The sequence below is a fragment of the Cupressus sempervirens genome, chromosome 3 (assembly GCF_028749045.1).
Source record: "Cupressus sempervirens isolate cs-2001-9-10 chromosome 3, ASM2874904v1, whole genome shotgun sequence".
Classification (NCBI taxonomy): domain Eukaryota; kingdom Viridiplantae; phylum Streptophyta; class Pinopsida; order Cupressales; family Cupressaceae; genus Cupressus; species Cupressus sempervirens.
In genome coordinates this window covers 552,251,726-552,266,862 of record NC_143120.1, presented here as the reverse complement: position 1 = coordinate 552,266,862, position 15,137 = coordinate 552,251,726, and the positions used below count along the sequence as shown (strand labels likewise).

Here is a 15,137-nt window from a genome sequence, read left to right as displayed (position 1 = left end):
TTACCCCTCCTGGTCACAGGGATTTCAATTTCCATCCTTGCTATCTGCAACATGATACATCTATTGTAACCTATTTGCTTCTGCATTGAAAAGAAACAGCACACTTTTGCTAAAAAAAGTCTTCCAGACATTCTCGATGCTGGTTTCTAGGATATAGGATACCCATCATCATCAAAGACAAAAATAATAGAAAATAACAAAAGCATTTGAACATTTTTTTTTTGTTTAAGAATTACTAATCCTATAGTATGCTTCCATTCAATTAAAGAAACAATATGATGCTTGCTGCCCACTGCAAGAATCCTTGCCAGAAGGGTGGAAATAAAAAAGGATTCCCACATTCTATGATATCTAATTCTACAACTTCTTTAGCCCAAAAATTAATTTTCAAAGTAAAGGATATTTTATTTACCAAGTCTTTAGTATATCACTGTAACATCGAAGTCAGAGGCTCATATGCACTTAATAACTACCAAAACACTCTATTCATAAGATGTGATTCAATGGAATAAGAAATCTGCTCCAAGTTTGTTGTATTAACCAGTATTACAGGGAGACTCATCTCCCCTCTAGGAGACATGTCTCAAAGACAGTCACGTCTCTGAAGACCTCAAGAAAGGTTGGAGACTCCATGACGAAGTCTCCTAGAATCTCCAAATTCAAAAAGTGAATTCTCCCCGGAGTCTCCTGATAAAAAAACATATGTAAAATATAATATTAAATTATTTTATGTATTTTGGCCCTCATTTTTGTTTGCATATCAGTGATTTAGCATCAAACTATATTATTTTGAATTTAAAATTTGAATATGTAATGATAATCTCAGCGATTATTATTCTGATATGATGATGATCATATTCAATATTAAGAAATCAGGCATGACTATGAGATACAGTAATGTGATTATGTGAATTTTGAACTATTTGACTCTAAGTCTACATTAATGTGACATTACCATTAGTCTCTAATGTAGTCTTTTGGTTTTACAGTTTTAATATTTTGTATTTACTGTTTAGTATTAGACTCTTTAAACTTTTTTTTTTTTAAATCCCGTCTCCAAGTGCCCGTCTCCTATTTTTGAAAAAGAAGCCATATCAGTACCAATACCTGTACCGGAGACCTCCAAGTCTCCCTGTCTCCAGGTAACCTTGGTATTAACATATGAGGTGTCATTAGCCTTAGGATTAGACAGGGTTTTATGGTCAACACTAGGATGGAACCTTCAGTAAAGTGAAAAGTGAAAAATATCAGTTTTCTATTTTTTGATTAGGGTCTGGGCAGGTACTTCGTGTGTAGTATTTCCAGTAATTCTCAATACTGTAGATGCTTCTGGTGGGGGCCATGGTAAAATATGTACATTGTAAATTACAAAGTACAGCTTCCAAACCCAAATGCATTATTCCTTACTTTCAGTTTTTGATTGATGCAAAGTGACAAAATAGTCATCCGTAAGGATTTTCTATTTGTTCTTGATACATTTGAGAAGCAAATATAATTATACTTCAACATTTTATACCTGCAAGTTTTGGGGTTCAAGTGACTTAAGATACTCCAATATTTCATTCTGTCCAGTGGTTGCCTTTCTCTGTTCCACTTGACGTTGCAGTTCATCAATTTCACCTTCTAAGAGTTCTATATATTTGAAAGCATCAATTTTCTCTGGCCCGGAATCATTACGCCACCTGATTACTTCACCGCTTACTTTTTTCTGCGTGCCTCGTGCGTAATCTGGATTTGACTGCAGAGTGATCAAACAAACATATAAGAAAAACTGATTAGACTAATTTGCCAAATAAACCAACAACAAACAGGTGGCAAAACTTCACAATTTAAGTACGATATATAGGAAAACTAAGGACTAAAACCACTCAAAAAAAGCCATTTATTGATGAAACTGTTACAAAACCCAGTCAGATTTAAAGAGAAACATACCACAGAAAAATTATGAAAGTGTGGACTGAATCACTTGTAGATACTAGAAAGTAGAAACTCCTCGAACTAAAAGACAACTCTGAGCATACCATTCAGTATAGGAAGGATAGAGTTAAGGAACTATTTGAAATGCCCAAACTTCCAAAAGAAAGACATGTACTTTCTAAACATATGGTGTGCATCCATGTGACCATTTGTGACTGTGTGCGCATAATTTTATACAATACAAAGAAGGATGTACAAATGGAGGTACAAATGGAGGTTACAATATTAAAGTTGCTGCAGCATTCCAGCCTAATCGAATGCATACAGTATCACAATTACAATTTACAACTCATGAAAGGTACAAAATCAAAAGACAATTAACAAGCACTACCACCACCACAGAAAGATTTCTGATGACCACCAACACAAAGTCTCAGAAACTTGATGTTTTACAAGCACTACATATAGAATATACAATACAGTGCCTTCCATTAAGAAGAAACTTGCACAACCTCACCTATTTTGAGGTGAAATTGTTATTCATTTCCAACAAACAAATTTTGACAGCTTTAAAATACAATTTCTTTACAAAAGAACAAAGTCAAAAGTTTCAGTGATGTTGACTACAATGAATAACCAATGTTGCATTTGAACATGACATCAGACCAAACTTTGAAACTACCACAACAAAGAATACAAACGAAGGCAAAGTACATCAAAACAGAGATTTTAGCTACCATGATCCCTATACTGCAAAAATTGCATCTTGCCATTAATGATTACACTTACTGAATCATTTTGTGACAGATTGGAACTAATCTCAGCAGAGTATGACAACAGAACAAAGGCTCTATAAATTTATAAAGTATTCTTCTGCTCCTTTCTAATCATACCCTAATATTTTGTCCATCAGTAAGTGCCACTTGTTCTAAGCTTTGCTGCAATTCAAGCCGATACTGTGCATTCTTGAACATATACCCAGTCATCATCACACTATACATAAGTTGTGCCAGATTCTCAGCTACCTGCACAAAAATATTATAGATTATCATGACCTTTCCAAAAACTCGCAAGAAGCCAGCAAGAGAGTTTAGTTGCATAAATGATTTCCAAAGGGGAAAAGCAGTTAAAGTTCTAGTCGTAACACCCATAATGTAAATGCACCACTATAAAACTTACAGTTGTTACAGTTATGGCAAAGAATTGTTGTGGTAGTGTCCCTATCATGTTTGTTACAGTTTGACGCATTGCTTCCACAACCTGCAATCATCCATCTCTTAGACAGGGCTAAAAATTATCCAAAGTTTCAACAAAATGCATCTCACTGCGCATCTCTCTTTCAAAAAGTGCAATAAAGAAGACCCTAGCATGTTTTCGCACAGTACAAAAGTGATCAGTTACAGTAATTCAAATCCTGCAACATACTGGTAGGAATAAAACTCTTTAAAAATGAGAACAAAGGAAAGGAAATGGAAATCACAGAAGATAAAAATTAGACCTGTGGTGGTGCTCTTTTCACAAACAATTCCAAAAATTCTGGTTGCACATTTTTTACGTACTCCAAAAGAATCTCCCTTCTGCTCTTTGACTGGAACAGCCATTGCAAACATAAATATTATCAATATTCTATTCTGAAAACGCCAGAGAAAAGAAAAATTAACAACTCAGAATAAAATACTCAAAAATAAAAGGATGACTAATAGTTTCTGTTAAAGGTGTAACAACTGTCAGGAATGTAAAACATTATTTTCCATATATGAAAGCATCTAATAGGACAAGTGGGGACTCAAATACATGAGATGATGAGTATCAAAAATAAAATCAAGTATAACTGACAAAAACAATTACCATTTAAATTGTTCTAGAATCCTGTGCTTCTCAAAAAGTTCACTCTTAATTTTAGATGGTTCAAAAACGATCTCCAGGTATATATGTTCCTAAACATAGTTAATTTTGAGGATTAGTGTTATTTAATTCTGAAAATTAGTGTCTCGAGCATGTCCAACTTTTTGAGGATAATATTTCTGAAAAATTTTAGATAGAACTGCATTCCAAAAAAATTTAGAAGTTTACTTGCATCGTCATGTTGATGGCTGGCACATGCTTTTACAACATGAGTTCCATCCGATCACATGCATCTCCATCTGCTAACTCTTGCATACGAGGAATCACTCATATAGGACAATCAAGTTTCATCATTTCAGCCATCAATCTGCACCAGTTGAGGCATTAAACATTCTTCAATGCATTGTTCTCAAGTGACTTATTTGTATGTCTCTGCTCTTCTATATTGATTGAAACTCCTTACACCCTTCTTGGTCATCCATGTGGGTGTCTTCAGTTGATTCCTCGATTATATCATTGTGCACATCTGTTGAGACTTTATCCACGGTGCCACACCATGGTGTTTAGAGTTGACTCGGTGAAAACTCAGAAAGATGATTTTAGAGTTGGAATAAAAAACTTAACAAATTTAAGAAATTATTAAGAAATCATAAGAAGGCATACTATATTGCATCTCTAAGTTGCTGAATCAAAATTGGGTACAAATACAGAAATATGTGTATGATATACCAGTACAGAACCATTCTGTTAACGGAACTAATATGTTCTGAGTACTTCAATACAGAATAATATGAAAATCATATATAAATTAAAATATTTGTAGCCTAAAAAACAACAATTAAGTTCAAATACCACACTAAACAAAACTGTTGTCAATATTATGAATTGGAAATTCGATATCAATTTATCAAACTTAACTGTGATGATAAATATTCACTGCTCAATAAGACAAATCATAACACTATAATTAATCAGCATCATATGGTCATCTTGAAGCCTAGCATCATCATGATCATCATAACTGACACTGAATGAGGCAAGTAGATTAGAATAACCACATGTAATTCAACAACCATTCACATTAAAAGTATGTTCGCTATCCAACTCCTCAAAAGTGAAGATCGTGGGCCACAAACAAAACCAAAATTAGCTTGGGTCTACATCCCAGAATTTTGTTTCTCCTTATACTTATTTGTTTGTGAGTAAGAAGACACAAGTTAAATGCGCATAAAGCTCCTTTGTTGTACTCACTGCCAATTGATTGTGTTTCACTCAATGGAAGGAGTATGTACTTAAGTTTTGCTCAAATAAAGAACTATAAACCTACTGAGGCAAAGTGAGAGAGTTACAGGTATAAAATAGTAAACCAAACTTCAAATTTGAAAAAAAAAACAAAACAAAACCTGTGAGTGCAATAAAAAATAATAAACTTCTCTATTGCAAGATTCTAGAGATGTCAATGTATGGCCATTGAAGTACAACCAAGCATGGTGATCATTCTTCTTGTACTTCTCATGGAGAGAGGAAATACGTTAGCCATTGAAGGACACAAAACCAGAGAACTCATTCCAACCTGAATCCGCCATATTAGGATCATGGAAGAGTTAACCATGTGCTTTCCTGTCCCTTCCACTAGCTTCTTTCTATGGTGACATTCTTAACACATAGTAAAGATCTTAGCACTATAAATTTTGGGAGTCAATGCAAAGGCAATAAGATGTACTGAGGCAGTCATTTTGTTCCATCACTTATCACAAATTGAATACAACTCTTTGAAAAAAGTTCAATTAAGATCTTGTTTTTCTTCATTTATTATAGACTTCATCTTCTCAATCATGTTGGGGGTGTCACAAAAGGCGTGACATTGAAGGACTCCCATGAGTCCTCCAACCATCTCGGGACACCTAGGAATATCTTGTGGCCTACAACTAGAAACATCAACTTAAAACAAAAAAGGTGTTAACTTGTGAAAATGGCATTCATAACGAAGGTTTGTGAGGTTTTGGGCCTTTTGTAGGCCTTATTTATGCTTGTTGGCAAGCCTCAACCCCACGACCTTGCCTCATATCACGACAGGAGTGCGCCAAGGACATTGCCCCAAAGCTCACAAGGAGTGTTGCCTCTCGACCCTACTAGTAGTTTGTTGTGAGGTTTTCACACCATCACCCCAAAAATTTTGGGGACCCCCTTTTTCGGGCAAGCCTTGGCAATTTTTGATGGTGTTGGAAATTTTTCAGTTGCCTTAGCAAAATTTGAAGTTGTCCAAAGGTTTTTGAATTGGTGATTTTACACCTTGGGCGCCCTCGGGCCAGAAAAGGGATTTGGTTTGTTTTCACATGGTGCGAAACTAGATTTTTCAGAACATGTAATTTCGTCCTTAGGCCTAACAAGTTTCGACAGCAACATTTTTTTTATGGTTAAAGTGATACCTGGCAAGGTAAAATTGCAAACTTTGGACTTAGATTTTGAAAATTTGATTTAATTGAACAAGCTTGAACATTTTCAAAATGAATTTTAGATTTAGTTGTTTTGGAAAATCTTGAAATTTTTCAGTGAAGAGAAATTTTTGATGGTGAAATTGAATTTTTTGAATTTCGATTGCCAAGAAAAGGATTTATTTAGTTTTAAAAAATTGAAATTGTATTGCAAAATTGAAATTGGATTAAATTGCAAAATCTCATTAATTTGGTTGAGATTTTGCCTAGAGGATTTTAGAAATGTTAAAGGAAATTGGTAATTTGGAATTGAAAATTGATTTTTGGCTTGCTAGGTTCGATTTTAATGATATTTTAATTGTCAAAATGTTGTTAAATGAAAATTTTGACATTTCATAGACGTACCTTATTTCTATTTTGCAATTTTGGGTCAGACTGGCAATTAAAAGGGTCAATTTCACTATGGAGTTTAGTCATTTTCATGTTTTATTTAAAACTGGGTCATTTTGGGGGGTTTAACTTAAGATTTTGTTTCCCTCTAGGCAGGTCGGCCCACTCTACAGGTCAACAGGAGGATATAAGAAGGGGCTTCCCCCCTCTTATTTCCTCATTCCATTTCCACTCCTCTTGCTTGGTGTTGAGCAATTTCTTCTAGTTGGGCGAATTTCTCCTTTAGCAGCGATTTTGGCTTGAGGATTTCCATTTTTAGGCAGCGATTTTCTTCCTAGAGGCTGGGCGATTTCTACCCTAAGGAAAATTTGTGGGTGAAGATCTGATTTTAGGCAAGATTGGACAATTTTGGAGGTCTAATTTTCCTCCTAGGGTAGTGAATTTTTCCTTCAGCTAAGGTGATTTTGTCTGGTGGAGAGACAAGATGCTTTGAGGTCTGATTTTTGCAAGCATGGTCGAATTTAGATGGGCAAAATTCTGATTTTACCCTAGGGCAGCGATTTTCCTTCTAGTTGGGCGATTTTGGCAAGGAGGTCGAAATTTGGTGAAAGAAGCAGATTTTTGCAAATAATCCATTTGCTAAGGCATCACATTTTGAAGGACTGAAATTTCTGAGATTAGATCTGAACTTGAAGAGGCCTGATTGTTGGTAGAAGGCAGATTTAAGGTAAGATTTTCATTCATCTTTAGAGCTGAAGATTGGGTTTAAAGGTGGACTTTATTTCCTGTTCTTGCTTGGTTCGTTTCCTTTATCTTCTTCTTGCACTTTTCACCCACTACTTCATCATCTCCATTGATAAGCTGAAGTAGTGTAGATTTCATGATAGGACATTTGAAGAGGCAAAAATAAGCTAGACCATCCTAGGATTGAAGTTGGGAGATACAAGTGTAGTCTGTCCTAAGGTAACGAAGAAGCAGAAATAAGTGGTAGTCCCACCCCTAGGCTAGAGAGGCAATTATAAGTGTAGAGATAGGATTTGGAGAGGCAAAAATAAGTTAGATTCCATTGATAGAAAGAAGTTGGAGATTTAATAGTGTAGTCCATATCATTTAGAGTGAAGAGGTAGAAATAAGTGTTTAGGATGGTGGATGTTAGAACAAGCAAGAACCCAAAGGGAACGAATACCAAGAAAGACAAGGAAGACATGATACCTAAGACCACCTTCTTCTCGAAAATGAGGCGAATAAGTGACACCAATATCAGCACGGTGAACATGGTACAGTTGAAGGATAGATTGAAGGAAGGACAATCCCCCATGGCGAAGAAGATCTACAAGAGCGGAATTGTACATGCGACGGCTTTCCCCCCTACCTTGCATTGTCTGGAATTGGTAATGGAGTGTGCATCCTAGTTTGATATTGTGACCAAGTCTATCGTTTTTGATGTAGGGAAGAGAGTGTTGGCTAACATCAGTGAACAAGTGGTCGAAGAAGTATTCAATATTCCCCAGCATAAAGGCATGATAGTGGTAATGATGGATCAAACAGCCAAGTTCTTTCAGGATAATCAGGATGCCTACTTCATTCATCTAAAGCAGAATTGGTTACACAAAGGCAAGAAGAGAGTTACCAAGTCATCAAAGCTCACCAAGTTAGATTTCAAATTAGAGTATGGCGACCTTATTGTGCTTCTCAACCGAATCTTGGGCGTGCCTCCAAGGCCTTAGAAGTGATTGGCAATGGGTCGGGGCAATGTTCGATGCATGAGTCTTATCCACAACTTCATTTGCACAACACCAAAGATTATAAGATGTTTTATGACACCTTTGCTATGAAGACGATAAGAATATTACAAGGGATACCTGCTAGGAGGCTCTCATTAGAAGCGGAAGCAAAAGTTAAGAAGTATGGGAGTTGGTTTATCCAATTTCTGCAATTCACATATATCAGAGTAGCAGGAAGTACAGTTTGTCCCAAGAGACTTACAAGGTACCCACCCGACGGAATAGTTTTGATGGAGTTGGCCAGGCAACTTGAGCATTATGACAAGATGAAGAAACTTAAAGGTGAGACAGGGATTACCTTCTCATTTGGAATAGGCAATGATACTTGCCCCAATCTTGTTGCCTTTGCAGCTGCAGAGAAGGAGTTAGAACAGTATCATCTAGGATGGTATAGAGCAAGACAGGGATTCGATCCTAATGGTCTTTCAAGGCATCTCACGAAAACACATTCAGACATATTCATACTATAGAAGATTTTTGGGCCAATGCACAGGATGACTTTCATGTGAGGAAGCTAGCTTTATCAAAGTTGTCAGTAACCATGATGAGGGCAATCAAATGGAGAGGCCTTGATATTCCCGATCAGCTAGAAGACGATGAAAATGTGCTAAGAGAAGATTATGATACAGTGGATGGAAAAGAATTGGGTCCAGTGGATTGGAATGATCATCAGGACCCTTCCTTAGAGGCAATTACAAGGACAATTGATCTACACACTAAGTCATGGTACAATGAGAAGTTAAGGCAATTACAAAGTCGGAAGGTACACCTTACTTATGAGAAGATGAAACTGAAGAAAGAAAGTCTACCAGAGTCAGTCAGATAGAAAGGTGGGGGCAGTAGCCAACAACAAAGAGCAAGAAGAGAAATTTGGAGGGTGAGAAAAGTAAAGAACATCAAGAGCATCTAGCAAAAAGACAAAATGCAACACCGTCAGGGGAAAGCATAATTGAGGCTAGGAGCCAAGAGGTTAATACAAGTGGACAAAGGATCGAAGTAGAGGTGAGCTCTGTTTTAGAATCAAGTGGTTATAGTAACAGTACCGAATACTCTCCTCTCTCGGAGAACCAGCATGGTGGTGATATGACAGTCAATAGTAAAGAAGAGGATAGGCCAATTGATATTGAGAAAGTAAGCCAGACACCTGAGGCTGTTGGTGATGCTTTGTTAGTTGAACCGAATCCAGATTTGGGAAGATGCACTGCACCACTAGGTTAAGGCAAATGCTTATGCCAAGAGGCGAGGTGGTGACTGTCCGAACAGTTGAAGATATTCAAGGATTAGTGGAAAAGGAAGATGGTGAGAAACAGAAACAAATTGCAAAAACAATGGCAAAGGTAATCAGAAGCGATGATGAGGGTTATGTAGTGGATGAGATTGTAGCCCAGGAGTATGAGATAGTAGACCGTGACTTGGGAAGAATCATGGATGACATGGAATGTGAGGAGATCCAAGAAGGCATGGTTTCAATTAGAGAAAGGTTGAGGAAGGCAAACAAGAGGATTGTAAAGTTGGAGGTCGGAAACAAGTATTGGAGAGATTGATAGCCTATCCAATAGTTGCATCAGGCAGCCCTTCCACAAGACAGTGGGAGCAACATAGAAGAGATATCAGCTCAACTGCACGAAATAAAAAATTGGATCAGTGATATAATTCAAGATGGGCAAAATTTCCTACCTTCCTTTATCTCGACATTCAGGTCATTGGTGGCTATTAGAGACAAATTCAGATCATTTGAAGGGGAGTGGAAGGATTTCCTTCCAGTTAAGGACTTAGCCATTCCCAGGCTACGAGCAGTTATTGGGCTATCGGAGAGATTTTTGGAGAGAACCAAGTTGGTGGATGAAGGAGGAAGGAGTACGGTGGAGTCTTGGTATGTTACCTTGACCATTAGATTGATGATACTTGAAGAGATAGGGAATGAGATTGCACAACATAGCGCAAGCGTTGATGCTTCCATCTAAACCATGATGAGCCATGTTGGGGTTGCACTTGATTTTGAAGATATCAAAGAGGAGAGCATCAATGAGACAGAGTTTGGATCAAGATTGGATGAGTTGGGGAAGGTTGCCATCAGGAATAAGCATTTGGGCACCCTTGCCTCCCTCAATGCCTTTATCGAATATGCGAAAGAATATGAGAAGGATCATAAGAAGACACTGCAAGCAACGAGCAACATGATGAATTCAGCTGAGCTCAAGATGAAGCACACACCTTGCCTTCCCATGAAGGAAGTCAACGACAGGCTAGCCAAGTTCATTGCCTTGGCTAAGAAGATGAAAGAAAAGGGTAGAATTATATTAGAGGATCATTTGATGTAAGCCCAAGTGGCAGTTTCTCCTTTCTTCTTGGGTAGGGGTAGTGTCTGATTCTGATTGGCTACCATTTTGGTGCCTTCTCATTGGTTGCCACTTTTTCTTTTTTTCATTGGTCCATTGATGAGGTGACGTCTTCTCATTGGCTGATGAGGGGGCAACCCTAGATAGGGTTTATGGGATTTGATATGGATCATTGATTTTGCCTCTTAATCTCTACCATTGGTTGTATTTTTGGCCCCTATATAAGGCCATTTGCACTCATTCGTAAAGGGTTGAAGAAAATTGTTGCTTATATAATACCAAAATTGCTTCTCTTATCATTGTTGTGTCTTGCATGGTGATTAAGAACACTTGGTATTATTGCATGGTTTCTACTTCCAATAGTTAAAGTTAAATTCCATTGAAGTTGTTAAAGTAGATTTTATTTCAAGAAAGTCATTAAGCAAGAGTAAGAATAGATGGATAGTTGCATGGTGATATTAGTGAATGTTTGATAGGGATCCATAAACTAGGCCCCTAGCATCCTAGCGGCCTATTAGGAAGCCTTGTGCAGTAATCTAGTCTTTTTTCCCTTGAATCATTGCATCTATAGAGGTAGCGCCACTAGCAAGCTTTCATCAGATTTGATCCCCGTCCATCTGCTAATCTTTCCATTCATAGGAGTAGAAGTAAAGCAGCAAGTAGTTTAGTAGTTGGAACTTTTGAAGGGTGAAGTTGGAAGTGAGATAAATTGGAAAAGTAAATTGAGAAAGTCAAGTCAATATACGTTGCAAAGCTAGATTTCATCACAATCACAACAAAAGTTTGACATCCTTGAAAGAACAACGTAAGCCCGCCTATGTGATTAACCAGCAAATCACATTAATATAACTGAGTTAGTATCCACAGCTGTAAAGATCCTTGGCATTTTCTCATGTTCTTTATGAGTATTTACTTTTCAAGAGAGGATTGAGAGTTTCGTATTCTATATCAAGTATTCAATTGCTATATGTTATGTAGTGGTATAAAACTAACATCAACAAAGTTCTAACCCCAGACCCACCTAACCCCCCCAACCCCTCACCCTGAATCTCCACCCACCATTGTTTTGTAAATGCAAGCACTCCCATGTTTATTATGTTTATTAGTTAAAATTTCACTAAATGTGCCAAATGTTTCATTTCCGATTCTTAAATCTTTCTTTGCTCTCAAATGTCCAAAACTCTACCCACCATTGTAATTGTTCAAATTTGAATACAGTCATTGTCACGTTTCTAATATTTATTAGTTTAACTTCAAACTTCACATAGTATGCCAAGATTTGTTTGCAATTCTTATAGCTATAGGTATTTATACGTATAACTTTTTATGACTAAATTTTTAAGTACTATATGTATTTGCACCACCCCACCACTCTTCCCCCGGCTATTGTACCCACACTTAGTCCCTTGGTCCCCATCACCCTCAAAACCAATCACCCTGTCAAGAATTTTCAAATTTTCTCTGGAATTTGGTACTTTCAGATGTTTTCTCCTCATAAATGAATTAGGATTTCCAAATTGATTTTTATGCATCTAAACCAGTAATCCTTACAGAAATAATCATTGCAAGAAACTTCTTGCAACTAGAGCTAATCCTACTACACAACTCCATCTCCCTACCACCATACAAGTAATCCATAATATTACAAGGTCTCTCTAAATATATGGGAATATGGAAAACCCATGACCCCCCACATAATATTTTATCGACATATTGGCTATAAACTTCATCAAAGATTACCTACTAATTATAAGTAAATGTTATATACACCATGTTGTGGCTAATCCATAACCTCCATATATACCATAATACCATGTGCCTAACTGTATAGAAATCTATTACCGTTATTTCTTAGCAAAGTCCCTCAGTTGAATTTCTTTGTGTTAATGGAAGCAACTGAGACTTCCAAGGTTAAACTTTCTCTGTCCACGTGGTATGGACATTCAAATCTGACTTGCTTGCATGAAGACACTTGCCATTTTGCCAACCTCTAGAGTCTAAATTACAGCCTGGTGAATGTAAAACCATTCTTCAATTTACTAGAGATAAGTTTGGTTTCCATCAAGATTGTGAGATTTGCCTTGAAAGTGCTTATTCGAAATTCACCCTCCTTGATAAGAAAAAAAGTTCTTGAATCAATTCAGTAGATAGTTTCTAATAAAAGTCCACGACAAATTTTGTATTTTTAGATATCACCTCAGCCTTGTGGGCATGTCCTTGTAAAACTTGTCAACTCTTCAGAAAATATGTGACACACTATCTACGGCAGGTAGGAGGTGTTTTCCCAGTTATCAAATTATTCGTTTTACTTTTTATCAGTATTCAACTGTGTAATTCTGAGATTAATTAATTGATTCATATTCATGAGTGGTGATTCACACAAAACAAAACCATCTGTAAGCATGAACAATCAAATACGCTGGGGAAAAATACACTTCCTCTTAGCCTGATTTAGAAAGTTTGACAAATAGTCTTAGGAACAGATGTTAGGAACCTGTGTGTTCCTTCTGTTTATTTTGTTAGAGTAGTGTTGTTGGACGCATATGCTTTGTAAGTCGTCCCGTGAGTATATTTTATTATCCCACATGCATAGGTAGTATTACTTTTCTAGATCGTACTCAGTATATAAGAATAGGTTGAGGCCCTTGATGGGCACGGACGAATTTATTGTATTGAGCTTGCTCAAAGGAGGTTACCCCCTCGAAGTGGCCTGCGATCAGTAGATTCATTCTGAGTTCTGCTATCACTTTGTATTCTGTTATTTCGAGCATTCTCACGATATTGCTATAAGGAGGTTCTTCACAACAGAGCTGCAAAGGGGACTGCAGCTCCTAGTTTTAGTGTGCACGGTACAAGTGGTTTAGTCCACTCTTGAAACAAAATTACAATCTCTCCAAAAGTTGGATGTCCACCTATTTAAGATGGTAGTTTTCTGCTAGCGAAGAGGTTGGAGGTTATCGACACTCTTTACAAAATCTGAGAAGACATTTAGCCAAATTGCGTACCAAAAAAATTTAAAAGCCTCTAGATAATAAGGAACAAAAAATCCAGATCGTTAAAACCTGTTTGTAAAGGTTCGAAACCTCATGGCTCTTGGTGCCTATCTATTAAAACCGATTCTATTTGTGCAGAACCTCAATGGGACCATTGCTTTAACACAATGTAGCGTGCACAAAGAAAAAATGGTAGGATAATTGTCATCTTGCATGGAAACTGCAGAGTCATAAATGACAACTACAGCCTCACAGTTCAATAATCATAGCATAAGTCACAAGTCTCGTCACAATAATCACGATAATAGACACTGAGAGCATGATGCTTTAAACAAAACTTAATCTTTGAGGAAAGATTACACGTTACTAATGAAATTTCCTTGAAGAGGGGTCTTGAAGGACAAAAAAAACCTGAATTGATAATAATATTTCCTATCCAAGAGTCGTGATATCATTGTGCAAGTTCCTTTGAAAATAGTTATATTACGCTGCACACGATTAAATCTGGCGGTTTCCTTTCAAGAGGGATTTTGAACAAAACGCGAGCTTCTAAAATTGTAGTGTCAAAAGCAAAGTAATGAGAAGCATACTATAACAGAAGATGCTGCTGGTCCTTCTCCTTGGCTAAAGTTAGAGAAGCCATTCTGATTATGATTAGGCGCTGCGTCGCCCCCCGCGCACCACCTCCTTGTCTTTCTTCTCAAACTCAAATACCCTCGGCCCACTCTTCTCCGCGAGTAGCACTCAGCATTCAACACCAATTTAGTGTTGGGTGATAGAGAGAAGGATAAACAAGGAGCCGGGCGGAGAAACATAGCCAATGCTTTCTGTTGAATAAGACTCTGCTTTGCTTTGTAATACGATTTGAACACAGGTAGGGCTAGTTCCGCTGCCTACAACCTCGTTTATGAAGAATTATTTCCATCTAATAAAACGGAATGCTTTTTCTAGGCTCCATTTTTTTATCGTCGTCCTCAATTTTAGAGCTTTCATAAACGTAACCTACTGTTTAGGTGTTAATTAATTTGGAATCACTTTCTTACCAAGTATTGGGAAAAATGGGATCTCTCTTTTTGGAAGGAGCTGAATCACCCTCGTATAAATGATTATTTTCTTATAGATAAATGTGGCTAGAGGGCCACTCTCGATATATTAATCAAGAATTTGTATTCGCATTATATTTCTTGCTTTCATTTATGAGTTTGATCGAAATTTATAATTTGTATATTATTAAAAGAAGCAAATATTTGTAACTTAGAATTACTTCTTAACTATGTAAAGTGTCAAGGGAATGAACTACTATTCCTTCATATATGTTCATTGGTTTTCTCAGAACAACTTTATCTAACACGTCTTTGACAAACTCTCTTATTGCCAATGTTTGTACTATTTGTTAACTTCATCCATAGTTATCCATCATATCATGAACTGTTA

The 15,137-nt window shown here is 36.9% G+C and overlaps 1 protein-coding gene across 3 annotated transcripts in view; it reads right to left on the bottom strand.

The window, feature by feature from the left end:
* Positions 1-14,637, bottom strand: part of LOC149567614 (uncharacterized) — a 131,846-nt gene extending 117,209 nt beyond the window's left edge. For all 3 annotated transcript variants that reach the window (XM_089820861.1, XM_089820862.1, XM_089820863.1), the window contains exons 1-5: positions 14,294-14,637; positions 3,416-3,505; positions 3,097-3,177; positions 2,811-2,942; positions 1,517-1,738 (exon numbers count right to left, since the gene is read on the bottom strand). In XM_089820861.1, the coding sequence (XP_089676987.1) occupies positions 1,517-1,738; positions 2,811-2,942; positions 3,097-3,177; positions 3,416-3,505; positions 14,294-14,518 (750 nt within the window). In that variant the 5' untranslated portion in view covers positions 14,519-14,637. The remainder of the gene's footprint in view (positions 1-1,516; positions 1,739-2,810; positions 2,943-3,096; positions 3,178-3,415; positions 3,506-14,293) is intronic.
* Between the last annotated feature and the right edge of the window lie 500 nt (positions 14,638-15,137).